The 23803-nt window shown below is 36.3% G+C and overlaps 1 protein-coding gene across 6 annotated transcripts in view; it reads left to right on the forward strand.

The window, feature by feature from the left end:
• The window catches only part of ANKRD12 (ankyrin repeat domain 12), a 134254-nt gene that overhangs the window by 72176 nt on the left and 38275 nt on the right, over nucleotides 1–23803 (forward strand). For all 6 annotated transcript variants that reach the window (XM_063076866.1, XM_063076867.1, XM_063076868.1 and 3 more), the window contains 3 exons: nucleotides 5622–5822; nucleotides 8553–8695; nucleotides 15447–15594. In XM_063076866.1, the coding sequence (XP_062932936.1) occupies nucleotides 5622–5822; nucleotides 8553–8695; nucleotides 15447–15594 (492 nt within the window). The remainder of the gene's footprint in view (nucleotides 1–5621; nucleotides 5823–8552; nucleotides 8696–15446; nucleotides 15595–23803) is intronic.

The following is a 23803-nucleotide window of genomic DNA, read 5'->3' on the forward strand; positions in this document are numbered from 1 at the left end:
TATATGGCTTTAATTATGTTGAGATACTTTCCCTCTATTCCTAACTTATAGAGGGTCTTTGTCATGAATGAGTGCTGAACTTTATCAAATGCTTTTTCAGCATCTATAGAGATGATCATATGGTCCTTGTGTTTGAGTTTATTAATATAGTGTATCACATTTATTGATTTGCGTATGTTGAACCAACCTTGCATCCCTGGGATGAATCCCACTTGATCGTGATGAATAATTTTTCATATGTGTTGCTGTATTCTGTTTGCTAGTATTTTAGTGAGGATTTTTGCATCTATATTCATCAAGGATATCGGCCTGTAGTTTTCTTTTTTGGTTATATCTTTACCTGGTTTTGGTATCAGGATGATGTTTGCTTCATAGAATGAGTTTGGGAGATTTGCGTCCGTTTCAATCTTTTGGAATAGTTTGTAAAGAATCAGTGTCAATTCCTCTTTGAATGTTTGGTAAAATTCTGCTGTGAATCCATCTGGTCCTGGGCTTTTCTTTGTTGGGAGGCTTCTGATAACAGCTTCAATCTCCTTTATTGTTATTGGTCTGTTCAAATTTTCTACGTCTTCACGGTTCAGTTTTGGGAGCTTGTGTGTGTCCAGAAATTTATCCATTTCCTCCAGATTTTCAAATTTGTTGGCGTATAGTTGTTTATAGTAGTCTCGAATGATTCCTTGTATTTCAGATGAATCAGTTGTAATATCGCCTTTTTCATTTCTAATTTTTGTTATTTGAGTCTTCTCTCTTCTTTTTTTTGTTAGCCATGCTAATGGTTTGTCAATTTTATTTATCTTTTCAAAAAACCAACTTTTTGATTCGTTGATCTTTTGAATTGTTTTTTGGTTTTCAATTTCATTCAGTTCTGCTCTGATCTTAATGATTTCTTTCCGTCTGCTAACTTTAGGATTGGATTGTTCTTGTTTTTCTAGTTCTTTAAGGTGAAGAGTTAGGTTGTTCACTTGCCATCTTTCCATTCTTCTGAAGTGAGCATTTAATGCAATAAATTTTCCCCTCAATACTGCTTTTGCAGTATCCCACAGGTTTTGGTATGATGTATCATTGTTTTCATTAGTTTCAATAAACTTTTTGATTTCCTGCTTGATTTCTTCTTGGACCCATATGTCATTAAGTAGAATGCTGTTTAATTTCCATGTGTTTGTATAGTTTCCAGAGTTTTGTTTGTTATTAATTTCTAGTTTTAATCCATTGTGGTCTGAGAAGATACATGGGATAATTCCAATTTTTTTGAATTTATTGAGACTTGATTTGTGACCTAATATGTGATCTATCCTGGAGAATGATCCATGTGCTGATGAGAAGAATGAATATTCTGAGGTTGTTGGGTGGAATGTTCTGTAGATATCTGCCAATTCCAATTGGTCTAGAGTCTTGTTTAGATCTTGTGTTTCTCTACTGATTCTTTGCCTAGATGATCTGTCTAATATTGACAGTGGAGTGTTCAGGTCCCCTGCTATTATGGTATTAGTGTCTATTTCCTTCTTTAGGTCTAATAGAGTTTGTTTTATAAATCTGGCTGCTCCAACATTGGGTGCGTACATATTTATGATTATTATGTCTTCTTGATGGATCAGTCCTTTTATCATTAAGTAGTGTCCCTCATTGTCTCTTTTTATGGTTTTTAGTTTAAAGTCTATTTTGTCAGATATAAGAATAGCCACTCCAGCTCGTTTTTCTTTTCTGTTTGCATGGTAAATCTTTTTCCATCCTTTCACTCTTAGTCTGTGTGAATCTTTATGGGTGAGGTGGGTCTCTTGTAGGCAGCATATAGTTGGGTCCTGCTTTTTGATCCAGTCAGCCAGTCTGTGTCTTTTAATTGGGGAATTTAAGCCTTTAACATTAAGAGTTGTTATTGAATAGTGTTGATTTATTCCTAGCATTTTATTGGTTGTTTGGTTGTCTTAGGTGTCTTTTGTTCCTTGCTTTCTGATTTACTGTTTGGTTTCTTTGTTTGTTGGTTCCTTAGGTTGTAGATAGTGTTTTTGTTAGCTTGTTTTCTCTTCATGAATGCCATTTTTATTGTACTAGCGGGTTTAGATTTTTCTTAGGTTTTTATGGCAGTGGTAGTTATTTTTCAGGAACCACACCCAGTACTCCCTTGAGGATTTCTTGTAAGGGTGGTCTTGTGGTAGTGAACTCCCGCAGTTTTTGTTTGTCTGAGAAATATACTATTTGCCCCTCATTTCGGAAGGATAGCCTTGCAGGGTAGAGTATTCTTGGCTGGCAATCTTTGTCTTTTAGTATTTTGAAAATATCATCCCATTCCTTTCTAGCTTTTAGGGTTTGTGATGAAAAGTCTGATGTTAACCTGATTGGGGCTCCCTTATAGGTGATTTGACGCTTCTCTCTTGCAGCTTTTAAGATTCTCTCTGTCTCTGAGTTTTGCCAATTTGACTATGACATGTCTTGGAGAAGGCCTTTTTGGGTTGAATACGTTTGGAGATCGTTGAGCTTCCTGGATCTGAAGATCTGTGATTTTTCCTATACCTGGGAAGTTTTCTGCCACTATTTTATTGAATATGTTTTCAATGGAATCTCCATTTTCCTCCCCTTCTGGAATACCCATGACTCGGATATTTGAACGCTTGAGGTTGTCTGATATCTCTCTCAGATTTTCTTCCATGTCCTTGATTCTTTTTTCTTTCTTTTTGTCTGCTTGTGTTATTTCAAACAGCCCATCTTCAAGTTCAGAGGTTCTCTCTTCAACTTCGACAAGCCTGCTGGTTAAACTCTCCGTTGTGTTTTTTATTTCGCTGAATAACTTCTTCAGTTCAGCAAGTTCTGCTACATTTTTTTTCAGGACATTGATTTCCTTGTATATTTCCTCTTTCAGATCCTGTATACTTTTCCTCATTTCATCATGATGTCTAGCTGAGTTTTCTTGTATCTCATTCAGTTTCCTTAGAATTATCACTCGAAATTCCTTGTCAGTTATTTCAAGGGCTTCTTGTTCTATAGGATCTAGAGTATGAGATTTATTAACTTTTGGTGGTGTACTTTCTTGATTTTTTGTATTTCTGGTGTCTTTTTTTTGGTGTTTATTCATTGTGGCAGGGGGTTTCACAGTCCACCGGTTTGAGACTAATGACTAACTAGGATGTTGCTGTGGTTGCCAATTTGGTATGGCTCCCTCCGTGACTGCTCAGTTGGCCTCTAGTGTCTTGTGTGTGTGGTTGCCTCGGGTCTTGGGCTTCTCCGGGGATCCACCTTTCTGGTCAGCTTGTACTCTGCTGGGCTGGTGGATCACGTACCACAGGGTGTGTGATCTCTGTTGAGCTTTCACTTTCTGTACAGGACTTCTCCCCGTTCCGTGTGCTCTGGCCCAGGCTGTTAGATCGTGCAGTGGCGACCCCACCGGGTGTGTGGTTTCTGTCGAGTCTCCGCCTCCCTGGCCGCACATCTCCCCCCTCTGTGCACACTGTGCTGGGCTGGGGTGTGTCTTCTGCAAGCCTCGTCTATCAGCTGGGCCTTCAAGACCCTGCTCAGCACCGCCTCGCCCAGGAAGTCTACCAGGTTTCTGCTAGGCACAGACGACCGGTCTCTCTGGGTTCCTTTGTAGCACTGTGTAGATCTTTCTCGGGTCCTGTTCACCTTTGTATCCCCCTGGTATAAACCGAGTCTAGTGCCCGCCTGCAGCCTGCTCTCTGGCAGGTTCAAGCGGACCTGGGAACTCTCCTGCCACACTATTCCCAACCAGAAATTCGTTAGGCTTTTTTCCAAACTGGTGGTCGCAGAGATGGTATCTGCCCCCCAGTAACAGGAAGTTTACCGGGGCCGGAGTCCAGGGTGTGGTGGAGTGACAGTCGGCCCGCCCGTACTTCCTAGCCCTCCCAACACTGGTTGGGACGCCCCACACCCCCAGCCCCGCCAGAGAACCGCGGAGGGAGTGGGAGAGGAGGCCGGCCCGCAGGGTCCGGAAAGCCCCGCGCCAGGCCAAGCAAATGGGCTCAGTGATGGCCGAGCAGGGCGGAGCTGCCCGCACCTGGGAAAATGGAGGCAGCACTGGGGCAGTGAGTGGCCTGGTGGTGCAGGCGGGAGCCGCGTGGGCATCCACCCCCCGAACAGAGCTGTGCCAGGGATCACTCACAGTGCTGTGCCAGGTCGGGCGCTCGCTCTGTCTCTGGTTTGTTGCCTTCCGTGTTCTCGGTGCTGCCGCCTCGGGCTGTTCAGTCGCGGCGCCGCTCGGGCGCTCCCAGGAATCTTCTTTAATGCCGGCCTGAAACCTCGAATCCTGAATAGGGCAGCTGGCCGCCTTCAGTGCGGCCCCAGCCTCCGGGATCCTGGCTGCATCCACAGCAGCCCTGGCGCCGTGTTCCCTGTTTCAAGACTCGCTTTTGCAGCTAAGAATCAGTTCTTTTCCTGCTCCACACTTCAAAGCTGTTGCCTGTAAATGAGGCAGCCTCTCCTGCCGGGGGCAAAGTGGCGTTGAGCCCCCACGACCGGCCAGCAGCAGCAGTCCTCCCTTAAGAGATGGCCAGAGGAAGGTCCACAAGTTTCCTGACTGCCTGAGGCCCAGTGGCCACCTTTTCCACCTCAGCTACTCCGCGCCAGCCGCCGCAGCCGCCGCCATCTTGAAAACCCCTACAGTTTCGTTTTAACTGAGTTTATTTGAGCAGAGAAAAACAAAACAGAGCGAAACAAAGCAAACAAAACAAAAACGACTCACAAGTTGGGTAGCCTTCCGAACCAGAGCAGGTTCAGGGAATTCCATATTAGTTTGGTTTGTTAGGCTTAGTGCAGAAGCCTAGTCCAAATTAGTGGCCTCCTACAAATTTTATTTACTATTGCTTTAGAGCTCTAATCATGTCAGTTTGCAAGACTGATGATAAAAAATCCTATGGAAAAAAATTTTCTTTCTCTTAGAGCAGTTTCTTCTAAATAGTTGTAAGTTTTCAGAATTAACTAATACTGTTATATATGTCTTGAATTCTTAATTGATGAAGAAACCAGTTTTGGTGGGTTTTTTTAGTAATTCTGAAATGGGGAAGGGGACTTTTGGCATCATCTAGTTTAACTTTCTTGTTTTTGATATAGAAACTAGAATAAAAAAAGATGGGTATCAAAGCAAAGCACAATTTTTATAGGCCTTTTCCAGACTGCCCTTACTTGTAGATATTTGACTTCATTTTCATACTGAAATCATCCGTGACCTTAATTTGCACTTAATATCAAAACAGAACTCTAATGCTATGTGTGAGTCACAGGTGTGAAATCCAGCCTTCAATTTCATTTTATCTAGGTCTTGGAATAACAAGCATAACATGCCCAGGAAGAATACATTTTCTGGCAGTTCATCAAATTATTCATTAAGCAAACACTTTTAGGATGCATAATTATTATCATTTTAAACCAGTTTTATGAATTGACAGAATAAAACGTTTTCCTAAATTGGCTCAAGATATTTGGTAACCCTAAAAGAAGATTTACTCAGTCTATTTGGGTCAAGTTATTAATTCATCATCCAAGTGAAGTTTTGGGTTGTTAGAGTGAGAAGGTATTCCCCGTGTTCCAGGAAATTAGCGCTTTGCCAATAAAAACCTTTTTAAAAGTATACAAAACATTTAGCCTAGAACCTTTGTTAACTTTCTTCTTTCTTATAGATTCCACACCAAATCATCCATCACAGACAACACAAACCCAAAAGAAAACTTCCAGTTCCTCATCTCGACAAAAAGATAAAGTTAATAAAAGAAATGAACGTGGCGAAACTCCTTTACACATGGCAGCTATTCGAGGAGATGTGAAACAAGTCAAAGAATTAATAAGTTTAGGGGCAAATGTGAATGTGAAAGATTTTGCAGGTAAGACTAGTATAGTAATTCAAGACTAATATTTACAAACTAAAATTTAAACATCCTGGTCATAACGTAATCCACTTTTTTATTACTTTTGCTGAAATGAAAGAGTTTATAAAGTATTCATTATAAAACTTTTGGAGTGTGTACATAAACCCTGACCTCTGCTACAGTTCTAAGTGAATTTGTTATATAATGTTTTCAAAGAAGTTAATTTATTCATAATTCAAGAGTATTTATGAAGTTGAACATGTGGTCTATAAGAGAGTGGTGGTATTTTCATTCTGACTCTTTTTTGGTGGCTAGCCAGTATGGAGATTTGAACTCTTGACCTTGGTGTTATCTACAGCGTGCTGTACCAACTGAGCTAACCAGTCAGCTTCTTATTTCCATGTTAATTCAAATAGCATACCAGTACATTCTTACTTTAAAGAATTCAAACAGTAAAAGTATGCAGAGAACAGTATAGAAGTTCCCCTTAATTTTACCTACTGCACTACCCTACCATCCCTCCTCCAAGTTTCTTTCTCTTCCACAGAACTATCGTTAGCAATTTGGAGATTATCCTTTTAGTGAGATATTTTCATTATCTCATATATATAATGAACATTTATTTATATATAGGTTTTTAAAAAAATTATTCCATCTGTATCAGTCTATAGTTCTGCAACCTGCCTTACTGTCATGAAGATATTTCTATCACTACATATAGGTAGGCCTACTTCATTCGTTTTTAACAGCTGCCTAATATTTTTCAGTATAGATTTTTATAGGCAATTCTATAGTGAACACCATAGTGTTTTTTATAGAAACATCTTTGTGTATAGTTATGGAAGTATTTTAGTAGAAGTGAAATTGCTAAGTCAAAGGAAATGAATATTTAAAATTTTTGAAATATTAGTGAACTGCCCACCAGAAAAATTCTATTATCAATTTACACCATCATCAAGTGTATGAAGAAAGCAGCCCTTTTCATCACATCTTTACTAAAACCTGTTGCTAATTGATAAATGAAAAATAAGATCTGATTTTAATATGAATTTCTATAATCACTAGTGGTAGTGAACATTTCTTCTTGTGTTTATTATAAGCTTATATATATTTTGTGAATTGCCAGATTCAGTCCTTTGCCCAATTTCTTTTGGTTTGGTACTATTTTTAACATGTAAGAGCCCTTCATTTAATCTAGATTTTATTTCTCTGACATAAATGTAAAGATTTTTACTGTCTGTACCTTATATTGAATTTTTAATAGTGTTGTTTATTGTACTAAAGTTTTAATCTTTTATGTAATCATATCAATTGATCTTTTCATTTATGGGTTCTTGGTATGGTATTGTAAGATCTTCTCTGTCTCTGTATCATAAAACTATATTTCTATATTGTCTGTTTTCCAGATTTTATTTTTGTTTTTTTTTTTTACATCCAGTGCTATTACAATACAAAAAAATTTATTTTTTGCTAATACAAAAAATTTATTTATCTATTTTGTGTGAGTGGGGAAAGAAGTGATATACAGGATCTGCTTTAAAGAATGAAACTTGAAATGCACAGCAGCCATTCTAGAGGAAAAGTTAACATTATTTATCAGAAGCCTAAAAACTGTACTTTCCCTTTGATCTGACAAATTCACTTCTAAGAATTTATTTCAAATATTTAGTCATGGGTGTGCATGAAGATTTAGTTGTAAGGATATCTAATTGTAGCATTGTTTCTAATATTTAAAAACTAACAGTAATCTGGGCCGAGCCCGTGGTGCACTCGGGAGAGTGCGGCGCTGGGAGCACGGCGACGCTCCTGCCGCGGGTTCGGATCCTATATAGGAATGGCCGGTGCACTCACTGGCTGAGTGCCGGTCACGAAAAAGACAAAAAAAAAAAAAAAAAAAAAACGAACAGTAATCTAAATGCCCAGTAATAAGAGAATGTTGAAATAAATTACAGTGTATTAAATAGTATAGTACTTTAGTAGAAAAGTGCAATGACATGGAGAGTTATCCTCACTTCAGTAAGTTGAGGAAGCAGGTTAAACATTATCCATCCAAGTTTTATAAATGTAGGAGGGAGGGAACTAGTAGATTTATGCTGGATTATTTAAATTATATCTGGGTGGTGGAATAATGCTTATTTTCTTCGTTTTCTTTTTAATGTTTTCTAATTTTTTGTGAACGTGCAAGTTTTTATTGCAAAAATAATTATAACGATAAATTTATTTTATCTAAAATAAGTATGAAGTCCAGAAAATATTGTATCAGCTTAACAGAATAAAATTCTTAAAACATAGGGATTTTGCTTACTGAAAGACTGTAATCAAGTTCATTAATATTTTGCCTTCTTTTCCTCTTTTTTCCCATACTTCAGATGATTCTTATAAATTATGTAAAGTTTATATTTATTGTATAAGCTTAAATATTTAATACTTTCATCAAACAATTTAGCCTCAGTGGAAATAGTATTATCTTGAAGGAACTGTCTGTAAAATTGGTGGTGTTCTTAGATGTGAGGATACTTCAAAAAGCTCATGGAAAAATAGAGTTAAAAGATAATACAAATCTTTCCATGAGTTTATTGAAGTATTCTCATATTTATTTTTAGTAGCTTCTTCATCACTCCTTTGTCCTTTTGCATCATATACAATTTAGAATTGATATATCACACATAGGTATGTATATACGAAAAGATTATACCTTGAATTCATGTAAGTGAACCATATGTTAAATTAATATTCTAATTTTAGGTTGGACACCACTGCATGAAGCTTGCAATGTTGGATATTATGATGTTGCTAAGATACTTATAGCAGCTGGAGCAGATGTTAACACACAAGGATTAGATGATGACACTCCACTCCATGATTCTGCAAGTAGTGGGCACAGAGATGTAAGTATGATAGAAAAAATAATATGTTCAAAATATACATTCAACCTAGAGTAATTTAGTTCACTTCTTAGTCATGTGGTTTGTGTCATATTTTACTCATTGCTTAATCAACTCATCTATACTTTGTTTTTCTCTTATTTCTACTTTCTGAATTCTAATTCAATCAGATTTAGCATTATCTTTTTATAAAATAATCCTTTCAATTTGGTAATTGATTTTGGCAAAATTTTTATTTTAACATATTCTCCTATCAGACAACTATATGTAGTGAATTAAAGCAGATTTTACTTCCAATAAAAATTTTACAGTGTTGGACTGTCTGTCTTTTAAAAGGCATTTTACTTAGCTGAGACAAAAAAGCAATTTGATGTGAAGATAGATGTGAGTTTAGTTCTGGCCTGCCCAGTTTACTGGCTATGCGTTCTCAAACAAGTTACTTCTTTCCTCTGAACCTCCATTTGCTCATCTTTAAATTATACTCATATGATAAATAATACCTGTCTACAGGGGATATTCTGAAGGAAAAAAAATACACCATGCATGTAAAAATACCTTGAAATCCAAAATGTTATAGAAACATCAGAGGTAAAAGATTTAAAAAGCTGCCTTTATGTTGCTATTTTTCAAATGTACGTAAATATTTCAGAAACTAAAAATCTAGATATTAAAAATGCTATTTTTCTCACTTACATTTTTCTATAAGGTATTTTTCCATGTTTCTCAACAAAGAAGTTCTAATTTTAATTGAAGAAAAATGTAGACTATATAAATATTATTTTTCCTAAACTGGTCATTGCTTACCATTGGGCCATTCTTGTCTCTTTCCTCCCTTGGCAATTTGTCCATACCTGTGTGATGGCACATACTATATTATTTTTTACTGATGTACTTGTGTAGTGCCATGTTTCCTGCTCTTGACTATAAATACCACATATGTGGGCAGTTTGTGCTGTTTTCTGTTACTGACTGTGGAACTGCTTGTCACATAAGAAATACTCAATAAATTTGGCATGGATGCCTGTGTAGATGGATGGATGAATGGATAACTGACTGAGGATAAACAGAATATCAAACACTTAATCTGTAAGGCCTGATTATAGAGTACATTGCCCTTTCCTCTGAATTTATCAGAAACTGATTTATTTTCTGGCAATGATACTTTAAATACTATACTTTTTGCCCTTCTTAAAGCATTATTGATAGTTTACTAAATAGGAAAATTTTTTCTGTAAATATGATATATAACTCTTTCCTGATTTATCTTTCTTTCTTTTTTTTTTTTTTTTAACTGAATCAAAATTGATTATACATATTTTTGCGGGTCAACACTGAGATATGTTAATCAAATCAGTATTACTAGCATATGTATTGTTACAAATCATAATTATTCTTTATGCCCCTTGTCCAATCTCTCCCCCTTTCCCCTCTAATTACCCTAGATTTCTTCTCTCCTTCTGAAAGAATAGTGATTACTCTGTTGATTTGTTGTCTAAATGATCTGTCCAATGCTGAGAGGTGTGATCAGGTCCCCCAATATTATCATAGAGCAGATGCTGCTTCTGTCACACTGAAATGGGCTTTGTGGAGAGAGACATCCTCTTCTTTTCTTTATCTCTGCTGGTGACTCTTCTTGTGTCAGTGCACTCCAGTGGCTGGCAAACCATCTGCATGGTAGTTGTGGCATCTAGCCACTTTCATGGCAGCCATGGTTATTGTGGTGGCTGTGGTGGGCCACCCAAATGGAGGTGATGTTTTTGGCATGCTCTGAGGCACTGGTGTGGTGTGCCTGGTTGTGGAGGGGGGTTCTGCTCTCCAGCTACATGCCTTGGGTCACCGGGTGGGTCCCCGAGGTGCGTCCCCGAGGTGCTAGCACAGTGTGCCTGGTTGCGGGAGGGGGTTCGGTCTCCTTCTCCATGCCTCGGGTCCCCGGGCCGGCCTCGAGGCACTGGCTTAGTGTGCCTGGATGTGGGAATGGTGTCTGGTCCCTGGCTCCAAGCCTCCAGTATCCAGGCAAGCCCCAAAGTGCTGGTGGTATGCCTGGGCCAGAACTAATTTTTTGTCCTTTGCTTACTTCTAAAATGGGGGAACTTCCTGTGGGAACCAATACTTGAGCTGTGTGGTTGAGCTAAATTGCTGCTTTGCCACTGTTTCCCTAGGGAAGGCTTTCTGTGCAGCTCAGGGTTTAATGGTTGACCTCATAGATACTTCCGGCTCTCCAGAGACCCAGTGGATCTGGGTTGTGTGGAAACTCTGATCTGGGCCTGAGTTTTTTAATCAAACTGCACCCCATGCAATTCTGCATTCCTGACCAGTCTCCTCTGAGTGGTCCTGCGCTAATTGGGGGGCTGTCCTTGCTGTGCCCCAGTGTTCTCCCGGTGGGCCCGCCTCCCCCACCACCTGTGCTCCAAACACTTCCCATGGGATGGGCCCTGTGCCAGTCCCCTTGCAATGACTCACCGGCCTCTGAATGGCTCCTTTTTTCATTTGTTCTGGCTCCTCACTCCTATGGGGGTCCATAGGAACCCTATTAGTGGTCTTGTCCTGGGGGCCACCAAGGCCCTCTTCCCCACTGCTGCCTCCAAGTAACTCCATCTGAAGGGCACAGCTGTGGCTTCTGCTGGCTCCTGCTCCATGTGCTCATCAACTGCAGCCTTAAAGCGGCTGCAGCCCCAAACCCTCAGAGCTTTTTTTTCTTTTCTTTCATTGTGGATTTTCCCACCTTCATGAACTCTGTAGGTCTCTCCTCCTCTTCCCCTGAGCTCCAGCAGCCCAATGGCTGATGTTACATTTTTATAGTTGTAAATTGGTTGATTTGTGAGAGAGAGTGACACTGGGGACCGTCTATTCTGCCATCTTGACCGGAACTCAAGGTTTCCTGATTTCTAAGTATAGTTTTAATGAATTAGGTCTTGTGAGTAAGATATGTTTCTGTGAGTACAAGTTTCTAAATATGCACATAACTGTAAAATATTTCCAGAAGCTGACTTTTGAGCTCATGTTCTTAGAAGGACTCAAACACTATTTCCAGTCTCTTTCCAAGGGAAGACTAGCATACTGTTTTCTGGAGAGACCTTTGCTTTTCCTCCTACCAACATGCCTACAATAGTAGGAGTCCCAAGTCAAGACCTATTGAGAGGTTTTTTTCTCCTTGTTCTTTTACTTGTGCCTAAGGAGGAGAGAAATGGGAGCTGCCAAAAACTCTCATTTCTTTATGTCTGTACCATGTATTATGAGCCTCTACCAAAGGATTGGGTTTCTTTCACTCAGTAATAGTCACGACAAACTCAGCCATCCATAAAGCATTTCTAAGGCAGGAGAAGCAGAAAGATAGCGATTAAGTAGTCAAGTCTAAATTATTTATAGTAAGAGAGGAATAACATTTCTTACTAATCTTTGACCCACCTTTTGCAAGTGTATAGTACTTTATGAGTATACACTTATATTAGCCTTATTTCTAGGTATGTTTGAGGTATCTGTTATCATTTTTTGTCTCATCATTTTTACATAGTTCTTATGTATTGCCTGTTATGTTTTTAAGCAACTTTAAGTTGCCTTAAATACTTTTTGTTTTAATTATTTATTTATTTATTTATTTATTGGTGGCTGGCCTGTACAGGGATCCCCGAACTCTTTGACCTTGGCGTTACAACTACCATGCTCTAACCAACTGAGCCAACCAACCAGCCTAAATACTTTTTAAAATAAGTAATTATCTGCACATGAGGATGATAAATAAATTTTTGATTATTTGTGTTAGAGTTTGTTTTTTTTAATTTACCATTTTAATGTGGTTTTCTTGGGGCTTTTTTGGTGGCAGTCCAGTACAGGGATATTAACCCCTGACCCTGGTGTTATAACAGCCCTCTCTAACCAGCTGAGCTAACCGGCCAGCTGTCAGAGATTTTGTAACAAGTTTGAATGAACCAACCATACCTAAGTTATCATAGGCATGTAATAAATATTTGTTGATTCCTGCCTGGTGAGGGTAGAAAGCTTTCAGCGGTATCAAGATCCCTTATTCTGTCTTCTCATTCTAGGGCTCTAGTCTAAGGAAATAAACCTAAAAATGGAAGAATTACGATTCATAAAGATGTTCAGCAAAGATCAAAGGTTTGGATCTTCATACCAGCCAGCTGCCAAAAAATAAATAAATAAAAGGCTGTTTACTACAGTATTATTTATAATGACTGACAGTTTTTTACTTCAGTTATTTTCTCAAACCCCGAAATTTGACAGTAAGAGGAGATTTTAAAAGACATAGACCCACAAGGACAAAGAAGAAAGAAACAGAAAACCAGTAGTTCAGAAGATGGGAATTAGGCGAATGAGCGGTTACTGACCTAGAACAGGATTTGGCAAACTTTTTCTATAAAGAGCCAAATAGTAAATATATTTTAGGCTTTGTAGGCTTCCGCCTCCGCCTGCGCTTCCTCCTCCTCCATCCTCCCTCCCTTCTTTTTTCCTCCTCCTCTTTTACAAATCCTTTAAAAATATAAAAACTATTCTTAGCTGGAAGATAAGATTTGGCCCAGAGGCCGTAATTCGCCCACCTTTTATTTAGGAGAGATAAGAAAATTGAAACCAAATCCCAGAATCCCAGAAAAACTACAGCACAGAATTCCGAAAAACTAAAACTCAGGAATTGATGGCACCAGTTACCTCTGGAAGCACTTGTTAAGATAGGACTGGAAACAAGAGGATTGGATTAAAGTCTTTGACCCTCATATCCCCTCTCCAACCCTATACAGCAAAATGATTGCACCTCTCCCACCCTGGTAGATGACTGGGATATGGAGATAAATATCGGACAGTTGTTCTCCATCAATAGCTTTGGAAAGCTGGTTGATCTTTTAAAATCATAAGCATGTGTAATTTGATAATATTTTATTCTCCTCTGTTTATTAATTTTTTGCAGTTAGGCGGGACCATGAGTAATTTGTTTTCTTTATTCATTCTTACATTTCAAATTTTATACAGCGATACTCTAGAAAAATTTTTCATTATTTAATTCATTGTGAATCCTCATTGTTCTTAAATACTTTAATTTGTTAGAAATAACTGATTTACGGCATCTTTGTTTTAAATTGTTCCTTTAATGATAAATGCAGTTAATATTCATCTGTTTCATGTTATTCATTTAAACAGTCTCTAAAAAGACATGTTTCTAAGTACCAAAAAACAGTTATGTATTTAGAATACAGAGATGAATAGATGATCCTAAATGAAGCTTATAGTCTAGAATAAGAGGGGAAATGTGCTAATACATTATAATATAATTTTTTGTATGATGGGATACCCCAGTGTTAATGGAAATAGATAGAAGATCAGAACAAGAAGAGATGGTAAGGAAGCAGAGTTAATAACACTTGGCCACCTCTTTGATGTAGAGTATGAGTGAAAAACAAGAGTCAGTGATGACTCCCAGATTTCTAGAAGGCTTTAGTGACAGATTTTGGTGCCAGTCACTGAGAATGGAAATACGTAAAAGGTAAGGGTACAAGTTCAATGAACTTCATTTGGGTCCTGTTGGTTTCAGGCTTTTGTATTAAAATACACGTATATTCAGTTGGATGTATCCAATGAGCATTTGAATATTTGGGTTTGGAGCTCAAGAAAGGGCTGAGAAGAGAGCAAGCAAGAGAATGAAAATGAATGAATTAATTGTATGATTGTCATCGCATTCAGAGTGAGTGAGATCTCCAAAGAGATGATGTTTTCTAGAGCATGAGAAAGTCGATCAAGGACAGAGCCACAGGGAAACCAACACTGGTTTAGATCTTTACAGATCTTAGAAGAGCCATTTCATAGCACTGAGGGGAGTGTACTTAAAAGAGTGAAAGGCCAATTTAAAAAAATCAAGGCTACAATGATAAACATCTTATCAGGAGCTTGACTGAGAAGAAAAGAAAGATGTAGCTAAAGGAGGGGGATATAGGTTTGAACAAAGTTTCTTGTTTGTGTTTTATTTCTTTATTGCCATCCTTTTTTTTAAGGTAAAAAAGACATGAACTGGAAGGACTGATTTCTAGAAAGGACCCAATCAAAAAGAGGTTAAAAATATAGAAAGGAAGAGGATAAGAAGAAAAAACAAAATGAAACGATGACTAACTGGGCACATCCTGGTTTTATGGAGACTGAAACATAATTTGGTGGGAAAATAGAAAAGCCTTATAAGCGATGAATACAAAATTCAATAGAGGGACTTGTAAGGGGCTCATGAAAGTGGAGGGCCTTGAAATTTAGGCTTCATTCATTCTAAGTAAATCCACACAAGCTAATGGTAGTTAAAATTTTGGGGTAGATGGGAAAGAGAGTAAGATTAAGAGCATTGGTAGTGGTATCAGCCTTAAATAAACGGGAAATACTTTCTTTGAGACTCCTTAAAGTGTACATTTCAAAAGGCCTGGGAGCTTATTATTCTTGTTTGTGGATTTATTAGCAGAAATTGAAACAATACTTTTTAATAAATATTCAATAAACATCTGTTGACTTTATGATGAAACAGGAAGAAAAACATTGAGATGTGCTTAAAAAAAAAAAGTGCTAAAATAGCCCAGTTTAAATTTTAAGAAGGAAATTTCTTTGTTTTTTTGAGTCAAGGAAGATGGAACTTGAAGAGGTTAATAATTTAGAGTAGACACTATGAGGAATGGATGTGGAGTAGATGAGGTAACACTTTAAGGGTATTATGAGAGTTATCAAGAGAATAGTTGAAATGATATGATGAAGGAACTACTGTTTAATGTTGCAGATCGTGAAACTCTTACTTCGACATGGTGGAAATCCATTCCAAGCTAATAAACATGGGGAGCGTCCAGTGGATGTAGCGGAAACAGAGGAGTTGGAGTTGCTGCTAAAAAGAGAGGTGCCTTTATCTGATGATGATGAAAGTTACACAGGTTCGTTTGAGATAATCTACATTCAACTGTTTAACATGGTATTTGATGGAACATTCTGGATTGATTTATAATACATAAAATGTTTGAGTACCTTAGAATAGTACTAGCTAGCTGTTATTGGAATAACACTTAGCTAGCTAGCTAAGAATGGTGAAGTTAGTAACCTAGTAGGTATTTGCTACAAATGTTGTGTGAATGGAGTCATAGTGCTATTGCCCTATTTTATGATTTTTTTTCCATAAATTGCTAAACTATTTATTACATTCAGGCCTACTGCAGAACCTGTCCCATGCATAGCTACCATCACTGCTACTCTTAACTTCTTTTCATTCTATTATAAATTACAGAGTTACTAACCAACCTGCATGTCTTTTCCTGGTATTAATGAGTCATCTTTGCATTTTTTTACTTTTGTGATTATGTTGGTTGAACTCTGGTCATTGCTGCAGGATAGAGGCAATTCCTTTATAAACACAATTTTTAAAAAGAAATATCCAAAAGAATACTTCAGAAAACTTTTGGCATATTTGAAGTTAAAAAAAAGAAAACAAACAGAAATATAACAAAAAATCTTCAGTATTGAAGAAATTCTCCTCTATACAGATTGGAAGGATTCACTATACTTAGGCAAAAGTCAATTAAAAATAATTTTGTCAGTCTTATAAATGACCATGTCCTCTCAAAATTTTAAAGGATTCCTATAAGCAATTAGGTAATGCTACTTTTATATTACATTACACTTGAGAGAATAAAAACCAAACCATGCTCATTTAATCTCAGCCATTGCCAAGAGGCAATAGAAAACATCTATAGTTTGGGGGCAGAGACTTCCTACCCTTTAATTTTATATAATGCCATTAAGTATCTTTCATGTGGAAAGGCAACTGAAAGAACACACTTTCTGAATATAACATCCTTATTGGCTTGCTGAACAGGAATTGTGAATATACTCTACCTGATAAAGAGATCATGCCAAATTATGACAAAAGAATAAGGAAGTCATGGAGGAAAAGATCTGGCAGTGAGCACTGACTGCAAAAGAGATAAATCACTGTGGTAACTATTGTCAAATTGACTGCGAATATCAGATCACGCTTAAAGAGGAAAGTGAAAAAACTAATAGCAATCTGGAATTCAAATACCAGATTAAACTAACATTTGAGAAGGGGAGATGACAGTAAAAGTGAATTAATGTTTCAAATACGGAAGGGTATATGATAACCACTTTTCTGTGATAGTTCGAAAAAAATCAGTTAAAGAACACTTTTGAAGACAAAAAAGCAAGACTTAAAGTATTAACACTAGAGAAAGAAGTCAGAAAATATTCCATGGCAAAAAGAGGATAATTTTGTAATAATAAAGAGCATATAATACAACACAAAGACAAAATTGTATTGTCCTCTTAAACACTCAAAAACACTGTCAAAATATATAAAGGAAGAATTGTTAGAAATATAAGGCAGATTTGACAGAAACACCAATAATACTCGGTAACTTTAACAGTTTTTCCAGCATATACAATCCTTTACTAAGAAAGTTTCAAAATTGTAGACTTTGTATACATAACCATTAGTACTTACAGGATGAGGCCAAAGTTGTGCTATGTTTGGCAAAAGCTCATAGCTATTATCATTAAATTCAGTAAGAATGAAAATAAGAACTTACTGAAAAAATCAGGAAAAGGAAGAAAAAACAGATCCAGAGAGAAAGGAAAGATATTAATACAGTGCAAAGTTTAATGATTAGAAAACAAATTTTATAAGTATTGTATAAGAAAACAGATTTTCTAATATTTCTAAACAAAATAAGCATAATGAAACCATGAATTGCTTGTTTGACAAGATCAACTATATAGACAAAGGTTTAGCAAATCTGATCAATAAAAATGAGTGGAAATTCATAGACATCAGCGGAGCGTAAATAAACAGATTGAGCCATAGAAGTGCAAAAGATTTTTTTCAGACTTTTACAGACTACTGTATGTAGATCTTACCAACAAAATTTTAAACTTAAAAGATAAATACACACAGACATACACAGAGAGAGCAGAGGGAGGGTGACACCAAGAGAAGGGGCTGCAGAAGAAGGCCAGAGAGAGGGAGGTGAAAAGAGAAAGACTGGGAGACAGAGAGAGGCATAGTTAAGTTGCTGTGCTGTTCTCCCTGGTCTAAACATATAACAGCATAAACAGCTTCTTCCTTCTTTTTCCAAGTCAGCACTCTGAGAAAGTAGGCCTACAAATAGAAATGACAGAGCAGTCTCCAGTGTAATAAAGGGCCTAGCATACAGAAGAGCTCAATAAAAACTGTCCTATGAAACTGGTAGATTCTTCTAAAATAGTATGTGATTGTTGGGCAGCTTACAGTGAAACTGCCATCATACACTTGTTGAGAGTGCTTTCTGGGAAACAATCTGTTAATATGTATGAAAAATTTGTGAAGTTGTAACCAGATATGCTGACAATATATATGTAAAGCTATTAACATAGCAGCACTTATAATAATGAAAAGTTAGAAAGACCTAAGTGCCCAAAAAAAGGCAGAAAAATAATTTTAAAAGTATATGCATCTTGTGCAGCCATTTAAAATAGTGTTAGTAATTATTTCTAATGATATGGTAGAGTGTCTTTCATATACTGTATATACCAAAATATAAGGTAATCTACATTTCCCCCAGTAAGAATTAAAAAATAAGAAAAAAATTTTGTGGCAGACTTCAATGAGTAAACTATATAGGGATATAGATAAAATAAACATCTCCTTAAAGTATTTATTAATTTAAATATACACATTTGAAATTACATATTCATTAATTTAGAAATACTGGTATTTCCCTACTTTCTTATGAAATGTTTTTTTAAAAACCATTTACATGTATTTTGATATCCGTATTTTCATCATCACCAGAACCACCTTTTAGCCATCTACTGGTTTTCCATCTTAACTTCTGTCAACAATCTTAACCACTTTCAAAATTCAGTTATGATGCTAGCAGGGGAAAATTATCCCAAATTATAATTACCCATTTACTATTTGTGCTCCTTATAACATAACCATTTACAGAACTGTTTTTTAAAATCCTAATATTTTACTATGAAAATATTCAGACATGTAGTCAAGTTCAAAGAATTGTACAGTAAACAAACACCCTGTGCCCACCAACTATATTTTGCAGTCGTTAACATTTTGTTCTGTTTCCTTCATTATATTATCACATATCTATTTTATCATTTTTTTGATGCATTTCATAAAAAGTTGCAGACATCCTTAAGAACTTCAGCATGCATTTCATTATCTAGAGTTCAATATTTATATATATATTTTTTGGTAAATGTTAATATTTTGAAATTTATAATTTATAATTTATCAGTATATGAAATGAAATTTTAATTCTGAAATATAACATTCTGTGAGTTTTGAGAAATGCCTAATCCTGTGTAATCCAATCCCATCAAGATACAGAATATCTCTATCACTCCAGAAAGTTCCATTATGCCCCTTCCTAGTCAATTCCCGCCCCTTCCACTGATCGTTTTACATATATGGGAAAAATGATTAGGTAAGAATCACTAATGGTTGATAGATCTAGAGGGAATTTTTGATGAGGAGCAAGTATTTACATGGCCTTTTCACATTAGAAGAGAAGGGGGGAGAAAAGTCAAAACCGGTGATTACATAGTAGACAAGCCCAGTAGCACCTAGACTGTGTGATCAAAATTAACATCATCAAAAGAAGGAGAGATGCACATTATGTGCCTCTGGATGTGATACCCTGAAAAGGATATAATATCATTTTTGTAGTATTCCAGTTGGGAATGCATAATTTTGAGGAATGTTCTATTTTTTTTTTTTTTTAAATCCAATGTCATGTTATAAAAGATTAAGAAATTACAATGTCAGGGCTGGCCAGTTAGTTCACGTGGTTAGAGTACGGTGTTGGTAACACCAAGGCCCAGGGTTCAATCCCTGTACTGGCTAGCCACCCCCCAAAAAAGAAATCACAGTGTTGTGAGAGACCAACAAAAGCAGTAGAAATATTCCATACTCTCTAAAGAGGTAATAATTAAAGGCCATACCTGCTTCTAGACTAGATCCTATCCAGGAGGGCAAGAATTATTATAAAGGGCATTATTAGACCATTTAACAAGGAATATGGACAGTGGATTAGTGTTGTATCAATATAAATTTATATGGTTGTCAACTGCACAGTGGTGACATAGGAATATCATTGTATCTTCAGAAATATTTATTTCTTGAGAAATATTCACTGATATATATATATATATATATGGGTATAGGGCCATGATGTATATAATTTACCTTCATATAATTTTTTTTAATGTGTATATATTATACACACACATAAATAGAGCAAATTATAAAGCCAGGGGAAAAACATTAAGAATAAGCAAATATATAGTATTTAGTATATTCTATTTTTATAACTTTCTTTGAGTTTGAAATTATTTCCAAATAAAATCAAATATATACACAAACACATAAAATTTTCTTGTTCTATTAAAAAGACTGAAAAGCAGTGACTAATACAGAAGCAATTATCATTCCTAGTTTCCAGATTATGATCTTAAAATGTTTTCTACTAAAGGAAAACCAAGGTTTAGTAAAAGATGATTCTAAGTCAAGACAGAAAACATATAAAATGAGCTTGGAATGTATTTTCATTTCATATTTCAAGGAAGCTATAATAATAGAAGGTCTTGTCAAAAGGCCTTAGGAGACAACTTAGCGTGGATTCCCACTGGCCAAAGATGGGATAATATGAACTTCAATAAGGGTATTAATTGCAAAGGTTTGAAACCCCTCAAATATGTTTAAATTCATGAGTTTGTAATGTTAATTTTTAAAATTAATTCTTCATAAGAGGATAGAGAATCAGTTTGTTGTCTTTAAAAAGGTAGGCAAATAAAGAGAAAAAACCTTGCCTTTCCCGTTTCTACTCTGTCACTGGGTAACCTCATTGCAGGTAAGGAAAAGTGCCTTTATAAGACTAATGCAGCTAAAAAAGTGAAAAAAGTTTAGATATGACTATTTTGCAACCCCCAATTATTTAATATATCTAAGCACTGAGCATCAACAATTGCTACCATTAAATAAAAAGGGAGAAAGAAAATGTTTCTTGTCCACTAATAAAAGAACACACTATGCTCCCAACTATGGCCTTGTCAAAGAGATCAAACCTTAGTCTCTCCAGACCTCAGGATCCAGCTCCCAATTTACAGGAAATGCCAAGGTCAGAAGAGCACGTTGAGCTGCACTGAGAGTATGCAATTAGCAAAATCCAGATTGTGGGAAATCCAAACTGCTTTGGTTCTTTAACAGATAAATTACAAGGAAAAGAAAAAGGAGAACCTGTAGGGAAAAAGTATAAATTACTTAAAAGGTATATCAACCATTTAAAATGGGCAAGACTAAAAAATTAAGCATGTATTTGGTAGATGACTTATTCTTCTCTGGGAGAATTTTATATAAAACTCATTTAAGGTAAATGGCACATGTAAGATCTAGGATATTTGTAAACTCATTTTTTTAATACTAAGAAATTCTTAAGATGATATGTTAAGGGGAAAAGTCTGATATGTATTTCATCATTTTGAGAAACGAGCAATAGTGATAGTTTCACTTAGGAAATGACAAGGGCTTTCATTAAACTGTAACTCATCCAAAAGTGGGACTAATAGGAATGGAATGGGGCAGGGTGTGCATAAAGAGAAAAAATATACAACATTGGTACAGAACTGACATATTAGTATTTGAAGGAAGTAATAATGTTAACGAATGGAGCTAAATGTATAGGCAAAATCATAAAGGTGGTGACTTTGCTTTTAGTATCTGTTTTCACCTACTCACCCTTCAGTAGCAATACAAGCTCCTTAAGTGTTTGACACGTAGGTATTGCTCAGTAAACATCTGTTGAATTGGGTAGATGAGTGGACCTTGGGGATTATGCCAGGACTCTCCATCCTCTCTAAATCCGAGGAACAGCTGAACCTGTCGGCTGAATTAGTCCATCATTAGGACTGGGAAAGTATGAGAAGACCTAGACTTAGAACACAGGGAAGCTGACAGAGCTAACATGTGAATAATAGATATTTATAGGAATTTTAAAAAGGAGAAAACAATAGATGGAAACTAGGCAATAATCATACAAATAACAGAAGAAAATTTTTCTGATCAGAAAAAATCCTGAGTCTGTCAGTTAGGTAGCACAGTGAGCTATTGATGAAAACACACATACATACCCCTAGACATATGTAATTCCTTAGCTCTGAATGTAACAAGTTACCTACAAAGAAACACTGTCAGATTTCATTGGACTAATAGTTTGCAACAGTAGAGGACAGACTGCTAAGAGAAAAGAGCTGCAACATAAGAATCCTGTACTTGCCAAGATGTTACTCACCTATCAGGGTAAAAGAAAGATAATTACAGATATTTAAAGATTTAAAAAACGTGTCAATGTATGTTTTCCCACATATTTTAAAAAGAAATAATGGAAGAATAAACCAACAACTTTTTAAAGTGGTTACCTAATAGGGGAAGGGATAAAAAAGGAGGTATGTGAATTGTTACCATCTTTGTGAAAAACAGTCTAGAAACAGCTAACCAAATACAAAGAGCCCTTATCATTTTAGAGATACATACTGAATACTTATGAACAAAATGATAGAATGAATGGGATCTGCTTCAAAATGATACAGAGATGGGGTGAATGGAGGTGCGAATTGACCAAAGATTGGTAGTTATTGGAGCTAAAATGGAATATCTCCATAACAGTCTGGTTTTGTGTAAATTCAAAATTTACCATCACAAAAACATTCTTAAAAATACTATGCTTCTTGATCTAGCAGTCACATTTCTGAGAGTATCCCATGTTTCTTACAGCACTCTTTTTAGTGGAAAAAAAAAAAAAAAATTGCATAACCATCACTAAGGGATTGGCTGAATAAATCAAGGTATAGCCACACTGTGGAATATTATACAACCATGAAAAAACATATCAATGCTGTACTTTGAGGTGTGGTTACCTGGAGAGATTTTTATAAGATACTGTTGTTAGATAAAACCAAGATGAATAATTATATCTCATTTTTGTAAAATGAACTCTGTTTTAAAAATCTGTATGTTTGCATTTATACGTATATTTGGTGTATAATTTTATAAGCATGGAACAAAATCTGGAAGGATGTGTTTCAGGCTGATGATTAGGTATGTGTTTCAGGGGGTAGTAGCAGAGGTGATGATTTGGGTGGAGGGAAAGGAGGTAGAAGTAGAGCTGGGCACAATAATGTAGTAATATTTTTGTTCATATAAATAATACAAGACTCAACAAAATTTTCTCTTGCCCTGCATCCTCTGTGCCCTTCCCTTCACAACTAAGCTTCTTAAAATACGCTGTAGGCTGACTCCATGGAACCTACTTTTACTAAGATCATACTTGATATCACTGCCAGAACCCTTAGCTGTACTTTATCCTTGTCCTTTCACACTCTGTAGAATTTGAGTGTTAACCTAAAATTCTTCCTAAAATTCTCTTGCCTTGGTTTCTGGGACATAATTGTCTTCGGCTTTCATCCAGTTTCCCAGACTGTTTCTTCTCAGTTTCCTTCTAGCATCGTATCTTCATGTCTTCCTTGTTTCCCTCCCATACACTGTAATGTTGGTTTTCTAAAGATGTTACTTTCTAGACCATTTTCTCCTGTTATACATTCTCCCAAATAAATTTTACATATACTCACAGTTTTAACTACCATTTATTTATATGGTGAGGACTTTCAAATGTATCTTTCTATCCCACATCTTTCCCTAAAGCTTCAAATTCACCTATTTAGCAGTGTTCATATTACCACTTAGTTTCCTCACAGAAATCTCAAAAATCAGCATACCCAAATAGAATTTCATTTCTCCCCATTTGCACTCCTCTTCTTGTTTCTCCTAATTAGCGATAACATTATTCATCTTTATATAAAAGTCATATACTTGGGAGTCATCCTAAAGTCCTGTTCCTCCTTTTCCTTCAGCTCAGTTATTCAACAACTATTTTTAAGCACCCATTATGTGTTAGGCATTGTTTAAGCATTGGGGATAGAGATGATTAAGAAAATGGAGATATTAACATAATCATCCATTAACCACTGTCAATTTCTGCTTTCAAAATACAAATCCATTTACCAGTTACAAGCAGAAAGTCC

Source organism: Cynocephalus volans, chromosome 13, assembly GCF_027409185.1.
Source record: "Cynocephalus volans isolate mCynVol1 chromosome 13, mCynVol1.pri, whole genome shotgun sequence".
In the NCBI taxonomy this organism is placed as follows: domain Eukaryota; kingdom Metazoa; phylum Chordata; class Mammalia; order Dermoptera; family Cynocephalidae; genus Cynocephalus; species Cynocephalus volans.